The 18,724-nt window shown below is 34.4% G+C and overlaps 1 protein-coding gene across 1 annotated transcript; it reads right to left on the bottom strand.

Annotated features, from left to right (window-relative positions):
* Positions 1-5,282: 5,282 nt before the first annotated feature.
* Positions 5,283-8,255, bottom strand: LOC149181561 (ubiquitin-NEDD8-like protein RUB2). The gene is made up of 4 exons (XM_089414251.1): positions 8,163-8,255; positions 6,607-6,866; positions 5,653-5,760; positions 5,283-5,316 (listed from the first exon to the last, which is right to left on the bottom strand). The coding sequence occupies exons 1-4, from the start codon at positions 8,253-8,255 to the stop codon at positions 5,283-5,285; spliced, it is 495 nt and encodes a 164-aa protein (XP_089270377.1).
* Positions 8,256-18,724: the final 10,469 nt, after the last annotated feature.

Here is an 18,724-nt window from a genome sequence, read left to right on the forward strand (position 1 = left end):
GGGATGGCATTACAACCAGAACTGTAACCATCAACCGAGTATAGGGTTCGTTGGACTATAGAACAGTGAGCATCGTCACAGAAACGCAGAGGGAGCAGCGGCAGAATGGCGGAGTGAAAATGAGCTAAGGATAACCCTTTAGGGTTTAACATAGGCGGGAAGACTCCTTAACTGGACGAGCCGGTGACTACACCCAAGAACCGGCAGATATGTCTTAATGAGCCTCGGATTGGGGGCCACGTAAAGTCTACAAAGATATTTGTCCGCGCACAAGTGACTACCGGCCTGAAGTGAATCACGTGGCCGTGTCCACGTCAACGAAAGGGCTGGGCCATCAGTCTTAAGGTGGTGTTCCACACGTGTGAGGTTTCTTAATAAATTTGATTTTCATATTTTTTGACAAACATAACCTTGAACTAGTTGTTATTGTATTAAGATTGAGATGGAGAATACAATTATTTCTTATCATGATGTATTTTCCAAATAATTTTTTCTTTAAAATTGGATAAACTTTCCAAGTAACTCAGTTTTTCTATCCTTTAGTTTCTTGCCATTAATCTAAGTTAGTTAGTTCATGTTTCTATTACCCACTCAATTGGTCTTTCCATCACATTTTCCAATTAAGTTGCATTAATACATTTATAATTTTTTTAATCTCATTTTATATAATGTACTTTTAATTATTTTAATCTCATTTTATCTATTGCACACAACACAATATTTAGCCAAATGGTAACATCCAAATCAAATTCAAATTTTGTGGTGGTCTAGGATGATAAGTGTGGTAAAACTATAAATATAATTATGCAAATTGGTGTACAATTTTGTGGTGGAGAAACTAGCATGGTAAGTGTGGTAAAATTATAAATATAATTATAGAAATTGAAGTACAATTTTGTGGTGGAGGGAAGAGCAATGTAAGTATGGTAAAATTTAGTAGGGCCTCAAAGAAGTTTGAACTATTGGTTGTGAGTTGAAGTAACTTAGGACTTTAATCATTGTTAACTTTGTTTTCTTCCTCTTTGGTGACCACTTCGTCCCTTTCCTCATTGGTTTTGTTAACTTTGTTTTCTCCCTCTTTGGTGACCACTTCGTCCCTTTCCTCATTGGTTATAATTTGATTTTGATTTACAAACTAGTTTTCTATACCAGTTTTCTATACCTTACATTATAAAACATTGGACCTCGAGAAAATTTAGTTATGGTAAAATGCACTCCAAGAATAAGATCAATTTCCAATTTTTTTTTGAAGAGACATATAATAATGGAAAGATCTACACCACAAATTCAACAAATTACTTTGATGAAATTCCAGAGAATTTGTCAATATGTAGTGACCACTTACACATGTCATGGTGAATTTCCTTTGAATATGATGAAGTATGCTAGAATGTTACATGTTACTACTGTACAACTAATTAGAGTCTTTCTGATGTTGTGTCATGGATTGCAGATATTGTACAAAAAAGTGGGGCTATTTATGATGTATCTACCATAACTATTTTTTTTTGCAACATATGGCCATCTGGATATAACAAATTAATGAGCAACATGATTGGATCTTGTGATGGATTTTTAATCTATGAGCTGATATTTCCAGCCAGTTACATATACTTAAACACTAGAATAATAATAAAAAAATGGAAACAATCTAAAAAAATGTCCTAAAAACTAAAAACTTGATCCCTAAGGAATGCTGTACCAAAATGTTCAGCAATTGTAGATGGGTAATTGATGTAATTTTTAATATATGAACTCAGCCAACTGCACACCTTTAACACAACATACATGAGAATGAAAATCCTACACAAACAAAAATAAACTGGAAATTAACAAGATCTATATGAGTACATCTCATAACAAAAAACATATTTCAGCAACAGAATACAACAATACAATGAGAATATAGCGGAGATCCCAATCCTGCAAGTAAGCTAAGGAAAGGTTATGGCAGAGATCTCAATCGTGCCGAATCGTGAGGAAAGGTTACTTATGCACAAAAATATCACACCAGCATTTTAGAAAGTGACAAGGAAATGTGATGGTGCCATAGATGTTGGTTGGGTGAGAATTTCCCATGTCCAGCATTGTTTATATGACTATGTCTATTTGGTTAAAGATTCCACTATATCTAAAGAAATAACATTCTTTGCATAACTTTTCATAAAAATTTTACCCAATTCTACCCACCCCATTTCCACTGAGCCACAATTCATATATCCACAAAGAAATCACACTACAAGATTCTTAATCTCATATCTTGCATATTCCATATTTCATTCTAAGTTTCTATTTTCCCAGCATTTAATCTCCAAAAATAATGAGATATAACATAATCTTCTTGGAATTAATGGAGAAAGCTAAATTTAGATTATTGTTATGATGATAATAGGATTGGGACTCTAATCTAAGATAGATCCTATTATCTAAGGAGTGGTTGAAACCACCCTAATTATGTGAAAGGCTATATGTACTAAGCTGTTGAATACAAATAGTAGAGTTTGTGTATGAATGCTTGGGAACTTTCCAGGTATCTCAAGTGGCATTTAATTTAATTAACAAATTCATAGTTTATCACGGTATAAGAGATTCGGTGTTGTCGATCCTGTAAGCAGAGTGGAGAGAGCCACTGAGACGAAAGCATCACAGAGTGGAGAGAGCCACTGAGACGAAAGCATCACATGTTTTAGGTGCATAAGTGCGCCGACCCCACTATAAAACTACACACATTTTTTATTTTTTGGTGTATAAGTGCACCAACTATGCAAACAAGAGAGGGGATGCCTAGACGTCGGATCTGGTGCCGTGAGCGTGGATCTTGAGCTGAAAAAGTAGACTGCGTAATTGCCGCCTGCAATTGTCTTTCCCGTATTGTCCACTGCAACTCTGAAGTTTCCTTCAATGGCTTCCCGTTGCTGTAAGGCCGGTGCGTTGGAAAGAAAATAGCCCTTTTTCCATAATATTGCCTCTGCATTCGCTCCGAGTTGAGGGACAGAAACAAATACTACAACTGCCACTAATAACATCAGTGCAATCACAAGCTTCGCCATTGAAATCAAAATGAGAGATTCAAGAAGACTGTGGGTGTGGATGAAAAGGGCTTCTGGTTAATGGAATGTATAGATGGAGTAATTCCATAAATTTTGTATGTATTTTGGGCATTGAAAAAAATTCATGCTTCGAATTGTCTGATTCCAGTAAATTTTCTAAGGCAAGGGAGATATAGAGGGGCGGATGATAGCTCGATCCAGTAGAATGGAATGTAAAATGTGTGAGCATCCTGTAGTTTCTAAGTGAGATAATCTTCGAGAGAGAAGGACACGCTTGTTTATTTTTGAAGTAAATTTTGGTTTGCAGTAGTCCTTTATTCCAGAATGGCTGGCTACAAGTAGTGGAGTCCAATGTCACCTTCATAATGAAAACGTCTTTCATCACTGCCTGCTTTATCACATCTCTATTTAGTGTGGGTCTGACAGTTGGCTGTTTCTTGTGAAGCAAGATTCAGGATAGTGCCACGTCATTTACAATGATTTTGTTGAGCAAATGAAATTTTAAATAACAGGTAACGTGAAAGGATATCGCTATATTTATTATTTGAAGGACTTATTATTTGATATAAGGGGAGCATTTGGATAACAACGATCAAGTATTGCTGCTAACAGATTTCTCTGGAAAATTTTATTATTTTGAGTAACCTAGAAGGGGCAGGTTGTGGAGATTTAAAAACTATTAGTTGCTCTTTGCTAGCCCTGAGGGTACCAAGACCTGTGTGGCATAGACTTCACAGTCTACAAGGTTCTACAGTTGAAGAGCTGCCAAAGGGAGAAGTTTCTCGCAGGGTTATTCGAGGTCCAGGATGATGTCTAGTCGAAAAGAAAACCAAGATAAGCTCCACACTAAAAACATGTCTATATTTTTAGATATTTTTGATTCTTATGCTGATGATTTTATCATGTTGGCATTTGGAATTAGCATGGGTAATATGTTCAAGTGACAAGAAATTTCACAAAAATGTGGTTATGATGATGACCATGAGAATCGAGGCATAGTCTGTTGTGTAAGATTCAAACGCTGAACTTAAGAAAGGTTGTGAAGAGGAACAAAGTGTTGAATATCAATTGGAGGAGCCATATGAAGCAAGACGTGGCATAAGAAGATAAAGCTAGAGTGAATTTAAATTTAAATTGTAATAATCTCATTAATATTTCTATGTGTACAGACATTACATCAATGAATGATGAAGACATCATAGTTGACTTTCAGATGGTTGACACCACAAATAGTGAGAGGGAAAATTCTCCTATGGAGCCTATCATAATTTTGAGAAGGTGACAATAAGAATTCAAGATTTCCATCATTGGGGAAGAAAGGAGGTGAAGATACATCACTACCTCATGGTGAGGAAAGTGAATATGAAGGCTCAATTCAAAATGAACAACTATGGGCTCTATTGCAAGAAGACAAAAATGAAAACCTTTGTTACCAAGTTGTTTCATGTTTTAATGTCAGCCTAGGTAAGACAGAGACCAGGCATATGTTATTGTTAAGTACCCTTAAGTACCCTTTCTCCATTAAGCGGGAGTGTTAGAATTAATGGAGAAAGCTAAACATAGATTACCCATATGGTCATGAGAGGATTGATACTCCAATCTTAGATCTAAGATCCTACTATCTAGGGAGTGTTTGAAACCACCCTCATTGTGTGAAATCCTATTGTGTGAAAGCCTATATGTACTAGGGTGTTCTCTAGATACAGATAGTATATGTTTTGTGTGTAGTGGTTGAGCACTGTGTAATGTGTGTAGTGCTTGAGCACTCTAGAGGTATCTCACCTGGCTAGCCATTTATATAATAAATCCTCTCACCACAAAAGCAACATATGTTGCATATCACATATTCCATTCTATGTTTGTATTTTCCCAACATTTAATCTCCATTAAAAAATGAGATATAACATAATCCTCTCACCAAAGAAGAAACATATCTTGCATATCACATATTCTATTCTATGTTTGCATTTTCCCACCATTTAATCTCCATTAAAAAATGAGATACAACATAATCATCTCACCACAAAAGCAACATATCTTTCATATCACATATTCCACTCTATGCTTGTATTTTCCTAGCATTTAATCTCCATTAAAAAAATGAGATATAATATAATCTTCTCACAGCAAAAGAAAAAAACTAAAAAAACAATGTAAACCAAATATCATATCACATATTCCATTGTCTGTTTGTACTTTGGGCATATAATCTCCACTAAAATAAGTGAGATATCACATAATCCTCTCACCACAGAAGTATTCCATCCTAGCATCATAATTCCAACCAATAATCACTTAATATCAGGTGTTTAGGAATTAGTAATAGCTATATCTTCAAAAGTGTCTAGGAATTAATATCAGCTATATCTTTAGAAGTGTTTAGGAATGATATGCATAAAAAGAAAATAAACACAAAATGTAAATAAAAACAAGTCCACAAATTTTGAATTGGTTAATTTTAAGGAGAATAAGACTTTAGAAACCTTAAGAAAATGGACAATTCCAGGTAACTCAATGCATCCATAATCTTCATCACCTAGTTAAAACTGATTTAGAATTGAATATTGAGTGGAAAAAAATATTTCTTATCCATCTCACTAACAACCCCCACCCACAGCCAGACAGCACCAAATGAAGAACAGAGCCACCCCCAATGTTGTACTCACTGGCTATGTTTTCATCCTTCATTTGTTTTCCTCCATAGATGAGCCTGCAATGGGCACCAAAACAAATTTTTTTAGCATAAAAAAAAAAATCAATCATTCAATACAGATAACAAATTTATTTATGTACATCATTCAACATTTCAATATTTAGCCTGAACAAAGTACCTCTTTTGAATTTACTATAAAATGAAAAATTACATCTATTATAAATGACCTTACAGGGAAACAAATCTTTTAGTTTTATAATCTCACAAAATATATAGTATAATCATGTTGACTAGAAAATTTCAAATTCCCAAAAGATTCTGGGCTTAGAAGTCAATCTGCTATGTAGACCACTAAAAGTAGATACAACTTGCAACACAAGCTGTTATCAAACCTCCCACTAGAACTAGAAGGATAAGTGTTATAGAGAAAAGTATACTAATAGAAACTTGAAACACTAATGACCTTCCAAAAAAAGACCAAAAATTGAACCTATTGACTAAATCTTTCCTCCCCAATAGCTCAAGAGATAAAATTGAAAGATATTATTTACATTACACAAACTTGAAATAAACCATCTACTTAAAAACCCAAATAAATAGAGAATTTTGAAGAAAATCCTAAAAACTACTCAAAAACCCAAATAAATACAAAATTTTCAAAAAAATCCTAAAAGCTGATAATAATGCAAATGTGATTTGAGGCTTAAAAACTTAGTGTTGCAACATTAAATTAAATAAGAACACACATATGCTTAATTTACAGTAATATAGAGTCACTTGCACATGAAATAATACTATAAAATAACTAAATTATATTAGATGAAATCATACTATAAAAGAACTAAATTATATTATAAAAGGCACACAAATATACTTGCACATGGATCTAGGAGTATTTCATACCTTTGCTGGATAGCCGATATTCTTTCCTTTTCTTCAACTGGCTGCTTAATTCGGTCAATTGTATCATTGGGTTCGATATCTATCTCTACTTCCTTCGCTGTAGGGGTTTTGACCTTGATGGAAATGCCTCCCCTTAACAGCAAAACCAAGGGAAGAGTTGATTCGTTTTCCATATTATAATCAGCTAGAGTGAGCCCATCTTCTAGTTGTTTTCCAGCAAATATTAATCGCTGCTTATGTGGAGGGATACCCTCCTTGTACTATCACAACATCCAAATAACACACCCAGTTAAAGCCTAAGTGCAATTGCATTTTACAACAGAAAGAAAACACTCTGTATAGGCAGTGCTTAAACTTCAAATACTACGCAAAACCTTAAAACTCATCAATAGTTTAAACGACTATGAGCCAGCATGAAACACATAGATATTACAAAAATCCACACTGATTTAAAAGACTGTCAACGACTACTTTACATATGCTTCAAAATCTGCAAAGATTCAAAAGGCTATCAGCAAGCACTATACAAGCAGTAAAAATCCACAATGATTTTAACGAGTATTGGTAAGTACCAATACCGAATAATCAAATTTTGGTACGCCTCACAGCCTCGGGAGTAACAGTGAGCAGTTAGAAGTTTCACACGACAGGGTACGGTTCCATCCCCACCAGCTTTGGCTCACTTGGAGATATGGCTCAAACTTATGACAACCGGAGCGGAGATGAATACCAGGTGAACATATAAAGGGAGTTTCACAATTGTGCTTTGATTAAGACTTGCCAGATTTAAGAGGTCATCGGAGTGGGGGAAGTGGGGAGCTATTATATCCTCCACCAGGGTTCAAAGATATACCAAAGAAGTGGCGGACACACAACCTACACGGAGTTATGTCCAGGTGAGTACGTAGGTAGCATCTCATTAGCGGATAGATGGCGGATGATCAATTCATATATAAAAGTTATCTCACCTCTGTATATATGGTAGATAACGTAGGTGTATAATGTAAGTAGCATCTCATTAGCGGTTAGATGGCGGACAATCAATTCATATATAAAATTTATCTCACCTCTGGATATATGGTGGATAATCAATACATGAGAGGCATTTTATATAAGTAAAAGTAAAAAATTCTATTTAATTTCGTTAACGGAAGTAAAAATATAACAATACAGCGCAATCACTGACAATACAGAGTTGCAGAATCTAAAAAAAATAATAAAGCCTTATTCCCTTTGCATCAAAAGTGAGGGAAAAGTATGCATACACAAAGCTCACATGACACAACAAAATCACGCAATAAACTAAATAAAACGGCAACAACATTGCATGAATGCCAACAAAACCACATAGAGCAGAAAGAAATTCATAAATGAATCCATTCATAACAAAAAGCCATCAGGTAAAGCAAAACCCCACATGTAAGAAAAAAATTTGAAAACGAAAACTAAGTTTTACAATTCTGTCATACAAAACCCCACTCGCATCAAACAACTGAAAAAAAAGAAAACATAAACCTAATTGGGATACAACATGATTCCAATTTCAACAGAAATACCGGGATTTTTCTCTTCACATTATCAATGGTATCACTGCTTTGAACATCGAGGAATATCGTCCTCACTTTGAGAGCCTTCACAAATATCTGCATCTTGGCCTGAAAACATCACTGATCCTCCAAAATAAAAACCTATGCTGATAGGGGAATCCAGCCCAGACTGAAGGGTGGTGTGATTACGGATTGAAGGCAATGAAGAATTTGACACCGACGGGATGCCTGATTGCCCCAGGACCATTACAAGTCCACGATTGTGTGCCTAAAGAACACCCAGATGTTTTTACACGAGTCGATGAAAAGCATTTTACTATAGATGCAAATTTGCTTTATACGTAAGGAAGGGCATGGCCACACCCATGAGAATTGTGGTCCACCAATAGGATTGCAAGAAACTACCAAAATTGATTTTCAACTCAATTTTGTAATGAAATTTATTGTTTTTTTTTGGTTTTTTTAAACTAAGTAGAGTGTGAATGGCTAAAATATTGTAGCTTCTATAAATTTAGATTCATTTTAAAAAAATACAATTAAATTAAAAATAAAATTAAAAACATAAAATTTTGGAGTTTATGGTTTTTCTCATGGTATTGTTATGTGATATGGTAACCTAATAATTAAAGTCCTTTTTATGTTATTAAATATGTTTTAAATTGATTAATAATTATTATAGTATATTTTTAAAATGAATTAAAGGAAATTTCAAAATAAAAATTATTTGAAGGGATTAGAGGTAATTTTGAGAACGAAGACTTTTTTTTGGTAGAATTATAATTCTAGAGGGCTACCTATTTTAAAAGTTATGGGATTACTTTGAGGTAATGGTAAAACCCCGTGGTTGCATTCCTAGATATTATACTGATGGTCTTCTAACCCAAACACATATAAGCACATTAATTATGTCACTAATTTTAAAAATTATGGAAATACCTTGAAGTAATGGTTCAAACCTCAAATTTCTCCCAAAGGTATTATATTAATTGATTTGTGACGTATGTATACATAAGTGGATTAAGCTCACCCCACCTTTCTTTTATGAAAATCCCCTAGGATATAGATAAGGGTGTGAGAGAGTGCATTCTTAAGGCACTCCTTATAATATCATTGGTAAAAGCATCCATTAACCCTATATGCCATGTATGCGATAGCATAAGAACCAATAGAGGTCATAATAATAACAAACAAGATCAACTCTGTGTCATGGGTGTACAAGGGCATTACATACCAATTCCGCCAAATAATCTATATATGATATAATAAAATCATCTATATATATATATATATATATATATATATATATATATATAGGTATAGAATGTTTTAAATAACCTCCTCATATATATGAAAATAACTATATAATTTTTAAAGAGAAAGGGAACGAACTGTAGTATACTAAAGACCCAACGTGAAATATTTTAAAATTGCAATGATAATTATGTATTGTTATAGGCTTTATTAGTAATAATAATTGATATTATCATTGTTGAGTTCTCTTATATTCTTTCCATGACAACCCCATGCACACAACGTCACATGGTGTCAGCGGCCCCCCTATCAGCCCCCGTTGTCGAAGGGTATGCACGGGCACAGTAGCCCCCTTGCACGGGGTCTTAGGGAATGCCTCGGGAAATTTTTTTGGACCCTATATTAGGTGGGCGAACCTACCTATGGTTTTGTGCATAGATTTCACAAATGGTTTTTGGGCATGATGGTTTTCTCTCCATGGTATTTTGAAGATCTGGTCAAGGGATCTATGGTTATGTTCTAATCCATGGTTAAAGGATTGGGTTTATGGTTGCTTATATATATATATATATATATATATATATATATATATATATATATATATATATATATATATATATGTAACATTGAAAGGAGCATAATGAAAAATCAATCTCGTAGTTTTAATATTAAAGAGAAAATCTCTATGTATATATGTTTTATGTTTTCTCCTCTCGCCATTGTTTGTTTTCTGTTTTTAGAATTCATATGCACATAATTTATGTACACGGTTAAAACCTACATTTGGTATTAGATTTGTTTTTTCTTCAAGGGGATGACTTTGTTGCTGAGGGGTTTTTTCTCGAGTGTGTGTTAGACCCTGTTCACTAGGAAATCTACAGGATCGATTCTTGTGGTGAAAGAATATGGCAAGTAGTGGAAAGATAGAGATTGAGAAATTTAATGGTAAGATATTTGATTTGTCGAAACTCAAGATGGAGGATATGTTGGTGGATAAAAATCAATGGATCGCACTAGATCCGAGTACTAAACCAACAAAAATGTTAGATGAAGACTCGACGAAGTTGCATGGGAAGGCAACGAGCATAATACGATTGTGTTATTTGGATTTAGTATTTCTATTTAATGAGGGGAAGCTTCGGCGAAGGCTTTGTGGGCCAAGTTAGGGACTTTGTACCAATCTAAGTCTCTAGTCAATAAATTGTTCCTATGGAAAAAGTTGTATAACGTGAGCACGGAATATGGAGACTCAGCGACAAAGAATCTGAATGCCTTTAATATTTTGGTAAGAAAGTTATTATCTGTTGATATTAAAATTTTAGATGAAGATAAATGCATTAGTTTTTTTTTTTCTCTACGAGATTCATTGGATATTTTCGTTCTTGTAATAAGTAGCAATGCATCTACCTTGATGTTTGATGAAATAGTCTCATCCTTCCTATGAAAGGAGATGAGAGAGAAAAATATGGAGGGCAAAAATGTTGATGCCTTGTTTGTACGAGGTTCGTCCTAGAACAGAAACAAAAATAAGTCCTTGAGTGGGAGATCTATATCTAGAGGGAGATCTAAATCTCTAGAAACCAAGGAAAGGGGTTTTTAAGAAGGGAGGTGATTTTTTAAGGGTAATTTCTAGGGGAGTGTGTGAAACCAAGGGATAAAGGTCAGAATGAGGGGAAAAGGGTATGTATAAGTAATGAAGGGAAAAGGGGGGAAATTAACAAATAATTATGTGGGGGTGTAGTGAAATGAGGGGAAATTATTAAAGAATTTTGGTGAATATCCTTTCATTCTCACAATTCGTCATGCACATGGAACATAGGATTAAGCATGATCAATGTGTTTTTGACTTAGCAACCTTGTCCATTTGCAAGATTTCTTCTACCTACCCTTAATTTACCCTAACATTTTCTCTTCATTTCAATGGGTGCATTTGAGCTTGCTGACCTTTTATTTCATTTTATTTTGATTACAAAACTATCTAATTCTAACCTTATAACATTCCATGGTTCACATTAAACTCATCAGCTCATTTTTATTCTCTACCTAAGTAATGATCTCCCAAGATTAAACAATTTGGCTAGATCTTTATTCTCTATCTATGAACATGAAATTTAAAGCATGGATGAGGCAAGATTAAGCTATTTGACCATCATGGATTGTGACATTTCTTACAAGCTCCACAGAACCTTATTTTGCACAGTGAAGTAGAAAGTAGTGGCATTTAAATTTGCACACTTTCATGATCTAATTTCTTTTTTTTGGGGTTCATTTTTTTTACTTTTTTTTATCTTTTTCATTTTTTTTGTCCTTTGATTATTCTTTTAGGACATACCCTCTTTACGTTTTTTAATTTTTAATATAAAAAACATTTTGCAGAAATCAAAAGTATGTACAATATTACAAGAATAACCATAGCCAATTCAAAATTATGAATCGTATTATTATAGGACCATAACATACTCCAACATTGAATATTTTTGCTTGATATTTATCACCACTCAACCGTTTTTTTCCTTTACTATGTTGTTTGAATTGCTTCATATTATTTTTTGGAACAAAAGTGATGCAAATTTTAAAAATACATAGCTTTTCCCTTTGATTTTAGATCTTGATCTTGAAATTACTGTATATCTATAATATTGGCCTTCCAACATACAAAATTTTCTCCTATGGTATCGTGTTTCCAACAACACTAGTTACATTGGGATTATATTCTTCAAGTCAATGTTACACCAAATCTCCAAATATGACCTCCTTATGGACTTGTGGAATAGACCGAACTTGTATGGACTACCACAAGACACTCTTTCAACTTTTCGCAATTAAAACAGTACCCAAGAAAATAGAGTCTCTCGAATTTCGACTAATTTTTACAAATTTCAATTATCTTCCCCAAGACACTTGTTTGAGATAGAAATTTTGAGCATATAAAAACATCTCTCATAGTACAGCTAACAAAGTTCTCAAATTTTTATACGATGTTCACCAAGATTTCATGTCCGATAGATTCTAATTTTGTTTGTATGAGTATTTTTCTTACTATCTAAAGCTATTTACACAAAAATAAACAAGGCTAGAAACCTAAGGGCGCATTGAACCCTCCAAACTACCAATCCATGGCCATTCTTCAAAGAAAATAAAACAAGAATAAACATGTTAGATCTAAGACTTTTTTGATCCATAATGTAGAAATATGTCTTCTCAATTAATCACATTATTAGGATTTGGTCGACATTTCTAACCAACTAATGTGGTTCATCCTCATGACAAGGTGAGAAATCAATTGCTCTATTGGAACAAATCGCATGGATGCATCATTGCCGAGTGTTAGTTGTTAGAAAATTAGTTATTAAGGTAAGAAAGCTATTATTTTAAATTTTTTTTAATTTTTTTTTGTTATGAATAACTAAATCTAGAATATTCTATTTTAATGAATTTAATGATTATTTATATAATATTATAATGTTGAAATATTAGGAGTTTAGTTAAGAACTAGCCATTAGGAATAACTAAATCTAGAAAATTATATATGAGTGAATTTAATAATTATTTATATAATATTATTTGTTATTGGAGGGCCTATTCTATTATATAGCTAGGTAGACTTAAAAAATAATAATATAAAACAAATAAATAAAGCATCTTATTGTAACCAAACAAGGGAAAATATATTTTGACTAAATTAATAAAAATAAAGCTTTTAAAAATAGATGAAAAAAATGAATAAATAAATAAATAAAACGCTAATATATATATATATATATATATATATATATATATATATATATATATATATATATATATATATATATATCCTAGGGAGAAATATCCTAATTTTCATTAACAGAGAAAATTACATGTTGTAAATGCCATAGGCACATGCATAAAAAGTGACCGTGGTCAACTCTGGACTATTTGTAAGTCTAAAGAAACTATAAAAAGGCCTTGTGTAGGGTATGCTATTAGTATCTAATCATATACATTTTATTTACATATTCAAAAATTCACCCATGGTGATTACAGTTCTGTAGGCAAAATAATAACACGCAAAAAATTGATAAGTTAGGGCTTGTCAACCCTATGTAGATCTTAATCCATGTATGATCTACGGAAGAACTCATAGATTTGTTGAGGTGCATGCTCCCTCACCATCCATTCCCCTCTAGGATGATGTGTTGCCTCCTCTGAAATTCGGTTCACAAATTCATTACACTCCCTGTAGATATGAGTACACGAAACAAGATCTAATTGTGCTTTTCGGAATAAAAAATCATCCAATATGGTTCTGAGTGTATATGCATGGCATGTTGATATGCAGTTGAATTGGTTAATAAACATTTCTAATCCCGAAAAATTTGTATGTGGCTACAATTTTTGTAAATAACAAAATATAAGAGATGACAGAGTGTAAGCAGCTCCATGAAATTATTTGTCCCATCTCCCAACCCCAAACAAATGTGAAAATAGTGTGTTTTAGTCAAATGAAGGATAATTCCACCACCACAACCCTATACTTGTGCTACTCCATTTAAATGAGCCAGAGGATGCACTTTGTTAATGACTTCTAGAGTAATGTTCCGAGTCTGGAAAACTTGTTCATTGACCGAGATTTCCAAATAGCTATTACAGATCTTTGGGATTATCTCTGTCGAGACAATGTTTTTCCCCCGAAAGATATTATTGATCTGGAAAATCCAAATGTATGAGCATACTATTAAAGGTAGGTTCCAAGCTCTTGGGTTAGTTTCTGCTGCCCACCACCTGTTCTAGGCATTTGATATATCAACGCTAGTCTATGCAAGTGGTAAGTTTAGTGTGTGTAACATCTATGCCCATACCTGTTGAGTAGTGGGGCATGAGAGGAAGAGACGTTGATTTGATTCCTCCTCTACTCGACATAGAACACACCATGTAGGTGCGAGATACGATCATTTCCTAATATTACATCCATTCGGGGTTTTGTCCATACTGATGTTCCACATCAATAAGTAAGCGCATGGTAAACCTTTTAACTTCTATATATTACTCCATCAGCTTTTCACAGATTCGTGGTTGTGGATGACATGGATGATAAGATATCCATCCTTTGGGGTATAGTTTCGTTTCTCTGTAAATCCCCACATCATGTCATCATCCTCATCCCTTAATCTCACATGGGATTCGATTAATGCCTTCATGTAAGTCCTCCACTCCATGTGCCATTGAGCTAGTATATCCAAGGCCTCCCCAGATAACCATGCTTGATAATATATAACAGTATTGTGAGGGTCTTCGAGTTGTGCTATGTTGAACACTCTATTTTGATTGAGGAAGGTAATCAGGTCAGGTGGGAGATGGTAGGAGTTTCCGAAGCCAATCCATGGATTGATCCCAGTGTGGACAGACCCAACATTACCAATCCTCTATGTGAGACCCCTTCTTATGGTGGGAAGGGTATTTATTAACTATATAATTTTTAGAAGGAAAGAGAACAAAATTTATAATACGAAAGTCCCAACATGAAATAATTCTTTCCACAACTACCCCACATGCACAGGGTCACACAGGGTCAGCTTCCCCCCTCTACGTTGCGTCGGGTGCTGCCGAGGGTCATAGGGTGGCGGCTTCCACCGTGTCGGGGGGTATGTATGGGGGTGGTAGCCCCCTTGCACGGGGTCTTGGACAATGCGCCAAGAAAATTTTTTTGACCCTATATTAGGTGGGCAGACCTACTCATTGTCTTTTGCATGGATTTCACACATGGTTTTTGAGCATGATGATTTTTTGTCCATGGTATTTTGTAGATCCGGTCAAGGGAACTACGGTTATGTTCTAATCCATGGTTAATGGAATGGGTTTATGGTTGTTTCTGCATGTATATATATGTATTGTAACATTGAAAGGAACATAATGAAAAATCAATCTCATAGTTTCAGGATTGAAGGGAAAATCTCTATGTATATATGTTTTATTTTTTTTTCTCTCCCCATTGTTTGTTTTCTACTTTTAGAATTCGTATGCACATAATTTATGTATATGGTTAAACCTACATTTGGTATTAGAGTTGTTTTGGCTTCAAGGGGATGCTTTTGTTGCTGAGGGGTTTTTGCTTGAGCGTGTGGTAGACCCTGTTCACTAGGAGATCTGTAGGATTGATTCTTGTGGTGAAAGAATATGGTGAGTAGTGGAAAGATAGAGTTTGAGAAATTTAATGGTGAGATTTTTTAGTTCTCAAAACTCAAGATGGAGGATGTGTTGGTGGATAAAGATCAATGGATCACAGTAGATCTGAGTACTAAACCATCAATAATGTCAGATGAAGACTCAACAAAATTGCATTGGAAGGCAACGAGCACAATACAATTGTGTGACTTAGATTCAATATTGACAATGTATGATGGGAAGCTTCGATGAAGGCTTTATGGGACACGTTAGGGACTTTGTACCAATCGAAGTCTCTAGTCAATAAACTGTTCCTATAGAAAAAGTTCTATAACATGAGGATGAAATATGGAGACTGAGTGACAAAGAATTTGAATGCCTTTAATATTTTGGTAAGCAAGTTATTATCTGTTGATATTGAAATTTTAGATGAAGATAAATGCATCCGTTTCTTTTTTTCTCTACTAGATTCATGGGATATTCTCATTGTTCCAATAAGTTGCAATGCATCTACCTTGCAATTTGATGAAATAGTCTCATCCTTGCTATCGAAGGAGATGAAACAAAAAAATATGCAGTTCCAAGCTTTTAATGCCCTGTCTGTATGAGGTTCGTCCCAAAACAGAAACAAAAATAAGTCCTCGAGTGGGAGATCTAAATCTCTATAAAAAACATTAAAGGTGTGCTCGAAATGCAGAAATGAAGGGCACTTAAAAAGGGATTGTAAATCTAGAGCTCTTGAGAAAAGAAAGGGATGTGATGATGCTCCTTCTGTAGAGGCAAAAACCACATCAGACGAAGGTGGGGATGTGTACTTGGCTTCTTCTTCATGTACACATGTAGATCATGAGGCATGGTTGATTGACGTAGGTGCATCATTTCAGTGTGGGGAGTGGTTTTGCGAGTACAACAAATATGATGGCGGTGATTTCTTCTTAGGGGATGACATGAAGGCTAGAATCATGGGTTGCCGAGAATACAAGTTGAAGTTTCATGGTGGAAGGATTAGAATATTTTTGAGTGTTCTACATATTTTTTCATTGGCTAGAAATTTTATTTATGTAAGCAAGTTGGATGATGTAGGTTTAAGAACAATGTTTTATAAAGATACATGCAAGATGGTTCGGGGAGCACTCGTATTGATGCATGGAGTTTGAATTGGAACTTTGTACAAGCATTAGGATAGCATTGTTATTTATGGGTGGAATAGTTATGTGATTCCTAAAAGTGGAGAAAAAAATTTAGTGGTCTCTCGAGAAAAGACAATGCTATGGCATCAAAGGCATGGACATATTGGAGAGAAGGGTCTTCCAATTCCTCATGGTAATGTTATGGTAGAAGTTATTTCTAATTCGTCTCTAGATTTTGATTTTTGTGAAAATTTTGTATATGGGAAGCAAATACAAGTGAGTTTCACCTCCGGTGGTAAGAGAGTGAAACAAATTTTAGAGCTTGTACACAGTGATGTATTTGGACCTGTGTTGGTTCCATCACTGGGAAAGTTTGTTTACTATGTATCATTTATAGATCACCTCTCAAGGAATACATGGATATATTTCCTAAGGAAGAAATTTGAAGTCTTTGATAGGCTCAAATATGTTAAGTATCTCGTGGAAACCAGAGACATAAAAATATGAGGTGCTGCGGTTAGATAATGGTGAAGAATTTTACAAGAAGGAATTTGAAGCATTCTGTAAGAAGTGTGGTATAGCACGGCATAATACTACTCCATACACACCTCATCAAAATGGAGTTGCAGAACAAATGAACAAGACGTTGATGGAAAATGCAAGAATCATGCTCAGTGGTGTGGGGTTAGGACAAGAGTTCTGGGGAGAGGGAGTGGAGACTACATGTTATGTGGTTAACATATCACCATCATCAATGTTGGAGGATAAGTCTCCACAAGAGGTCTTGACTCGTAAGAAACCTTGTCTTTCACATTTGAGGGTATTTCGATGTGATGAATATGTACATGTTCCAAATAAGAAAATAACAAAGTTTGATAGTATATGTCAAAAGTGCATCTTATTTGGATATAAGGCTGATTTAAAAGGTTATAAGGTTTGGAAGTCAAAAACAAGGAAGGTTGTGTACAGCCAAGATGTGGTCTTTAGAGAGGTGAAATATGTTATTAAACATGAAGTCCTATTAAAGGAACCTAAGAAGATAGAGTTTGAGCTAAAGGAGGAAGAACTAGACTCTACAACAGAAGATGAGACCATGGACTATGTTGTACGGGTTTTCTAACTACATCAAGGGTTATTGGGTTAAAAAGTATCAGGGAAATATAAAGTGGGGGACGGTAATTAGATAATGTGAGGGCATAGAAGAAACTTAGGATAAATGGTTTTGTGGGTTTTTAAGGGGAATAGGGAAATTAATAAGTGGGGAAAGTAATATTTGTAATGGGGAATGGGTTTCACACTAGGAAAGGTGTTTTTAGGAATGGGGGTGATTTTTTTAAGGTTAATTTCTAGGGGAGTGTGTGAAACTAAACGGTAAAGGTCAGAATGAGGGGAAAAGGGTATTTATAAGCAATGAAGGGAAAAATTGGGAAATTAGCAAATACGTATGTGTGGGTGTAGTGAAATGAGGGGAAATTAATAAAGAAGCTTGGTGAATATCCTTTCTTTCTCACAATTCCTCATGCACATGGAACATAGGATTAAGCATGATAAATGTGTTTTTGACTTACCAACCTTGTGCATTTGCAACATTTCTTCTACCTACCTTTTATTTACCCTAACATTTTTTATTCATTTCAATGGGTGCATTTGAGCTTGATGATCATTTGTTTCATTTACTTTTGATTAGGAAACTATCTAATTCTAACCTTATAACTTCCAATGGCTCAAATTAAACTCATGATCTCATTTTTATTCTCTACCTAACTAATGATCTGCCAAGATATAATAGTTTGTCTAGATCTTTATTCTCTATCTATCAAAATGAAATTTAAAGCATGGATGAGTCAAGATTAAGCTATTTGACCATCATGGTTTTGTGCATGGATTTCACACATGCTTTTTGGGCATGATGGTTTTTTTCCACGGTATTTTGTAAATCCGGTCAAGGGAACTACGGTTATGTTCTAATCCATGGTTAAAGGATTGGGTTTATTGTTGCTTCTGCATGTATATATGTGTATTGTAACATTGAAAGGGACATAATGAAAA

Source organism: Pinus tabuliformis, chromosome 3_2 (assembly GCF_031772625.1).
Source record: "Pinus tabuliformis cultivar Carrire ecotype Pingquan chromosome 3_2, CPIR1, whole genome shotgun sequence".
Classification (NCBI taxonomy): domain Eukaryota; kingdom Viridiplantae; phylum Streptophyta; class Pinopsida; order Pinales; family Pinaceae; genus Pinus; species Pinus tabuliformis.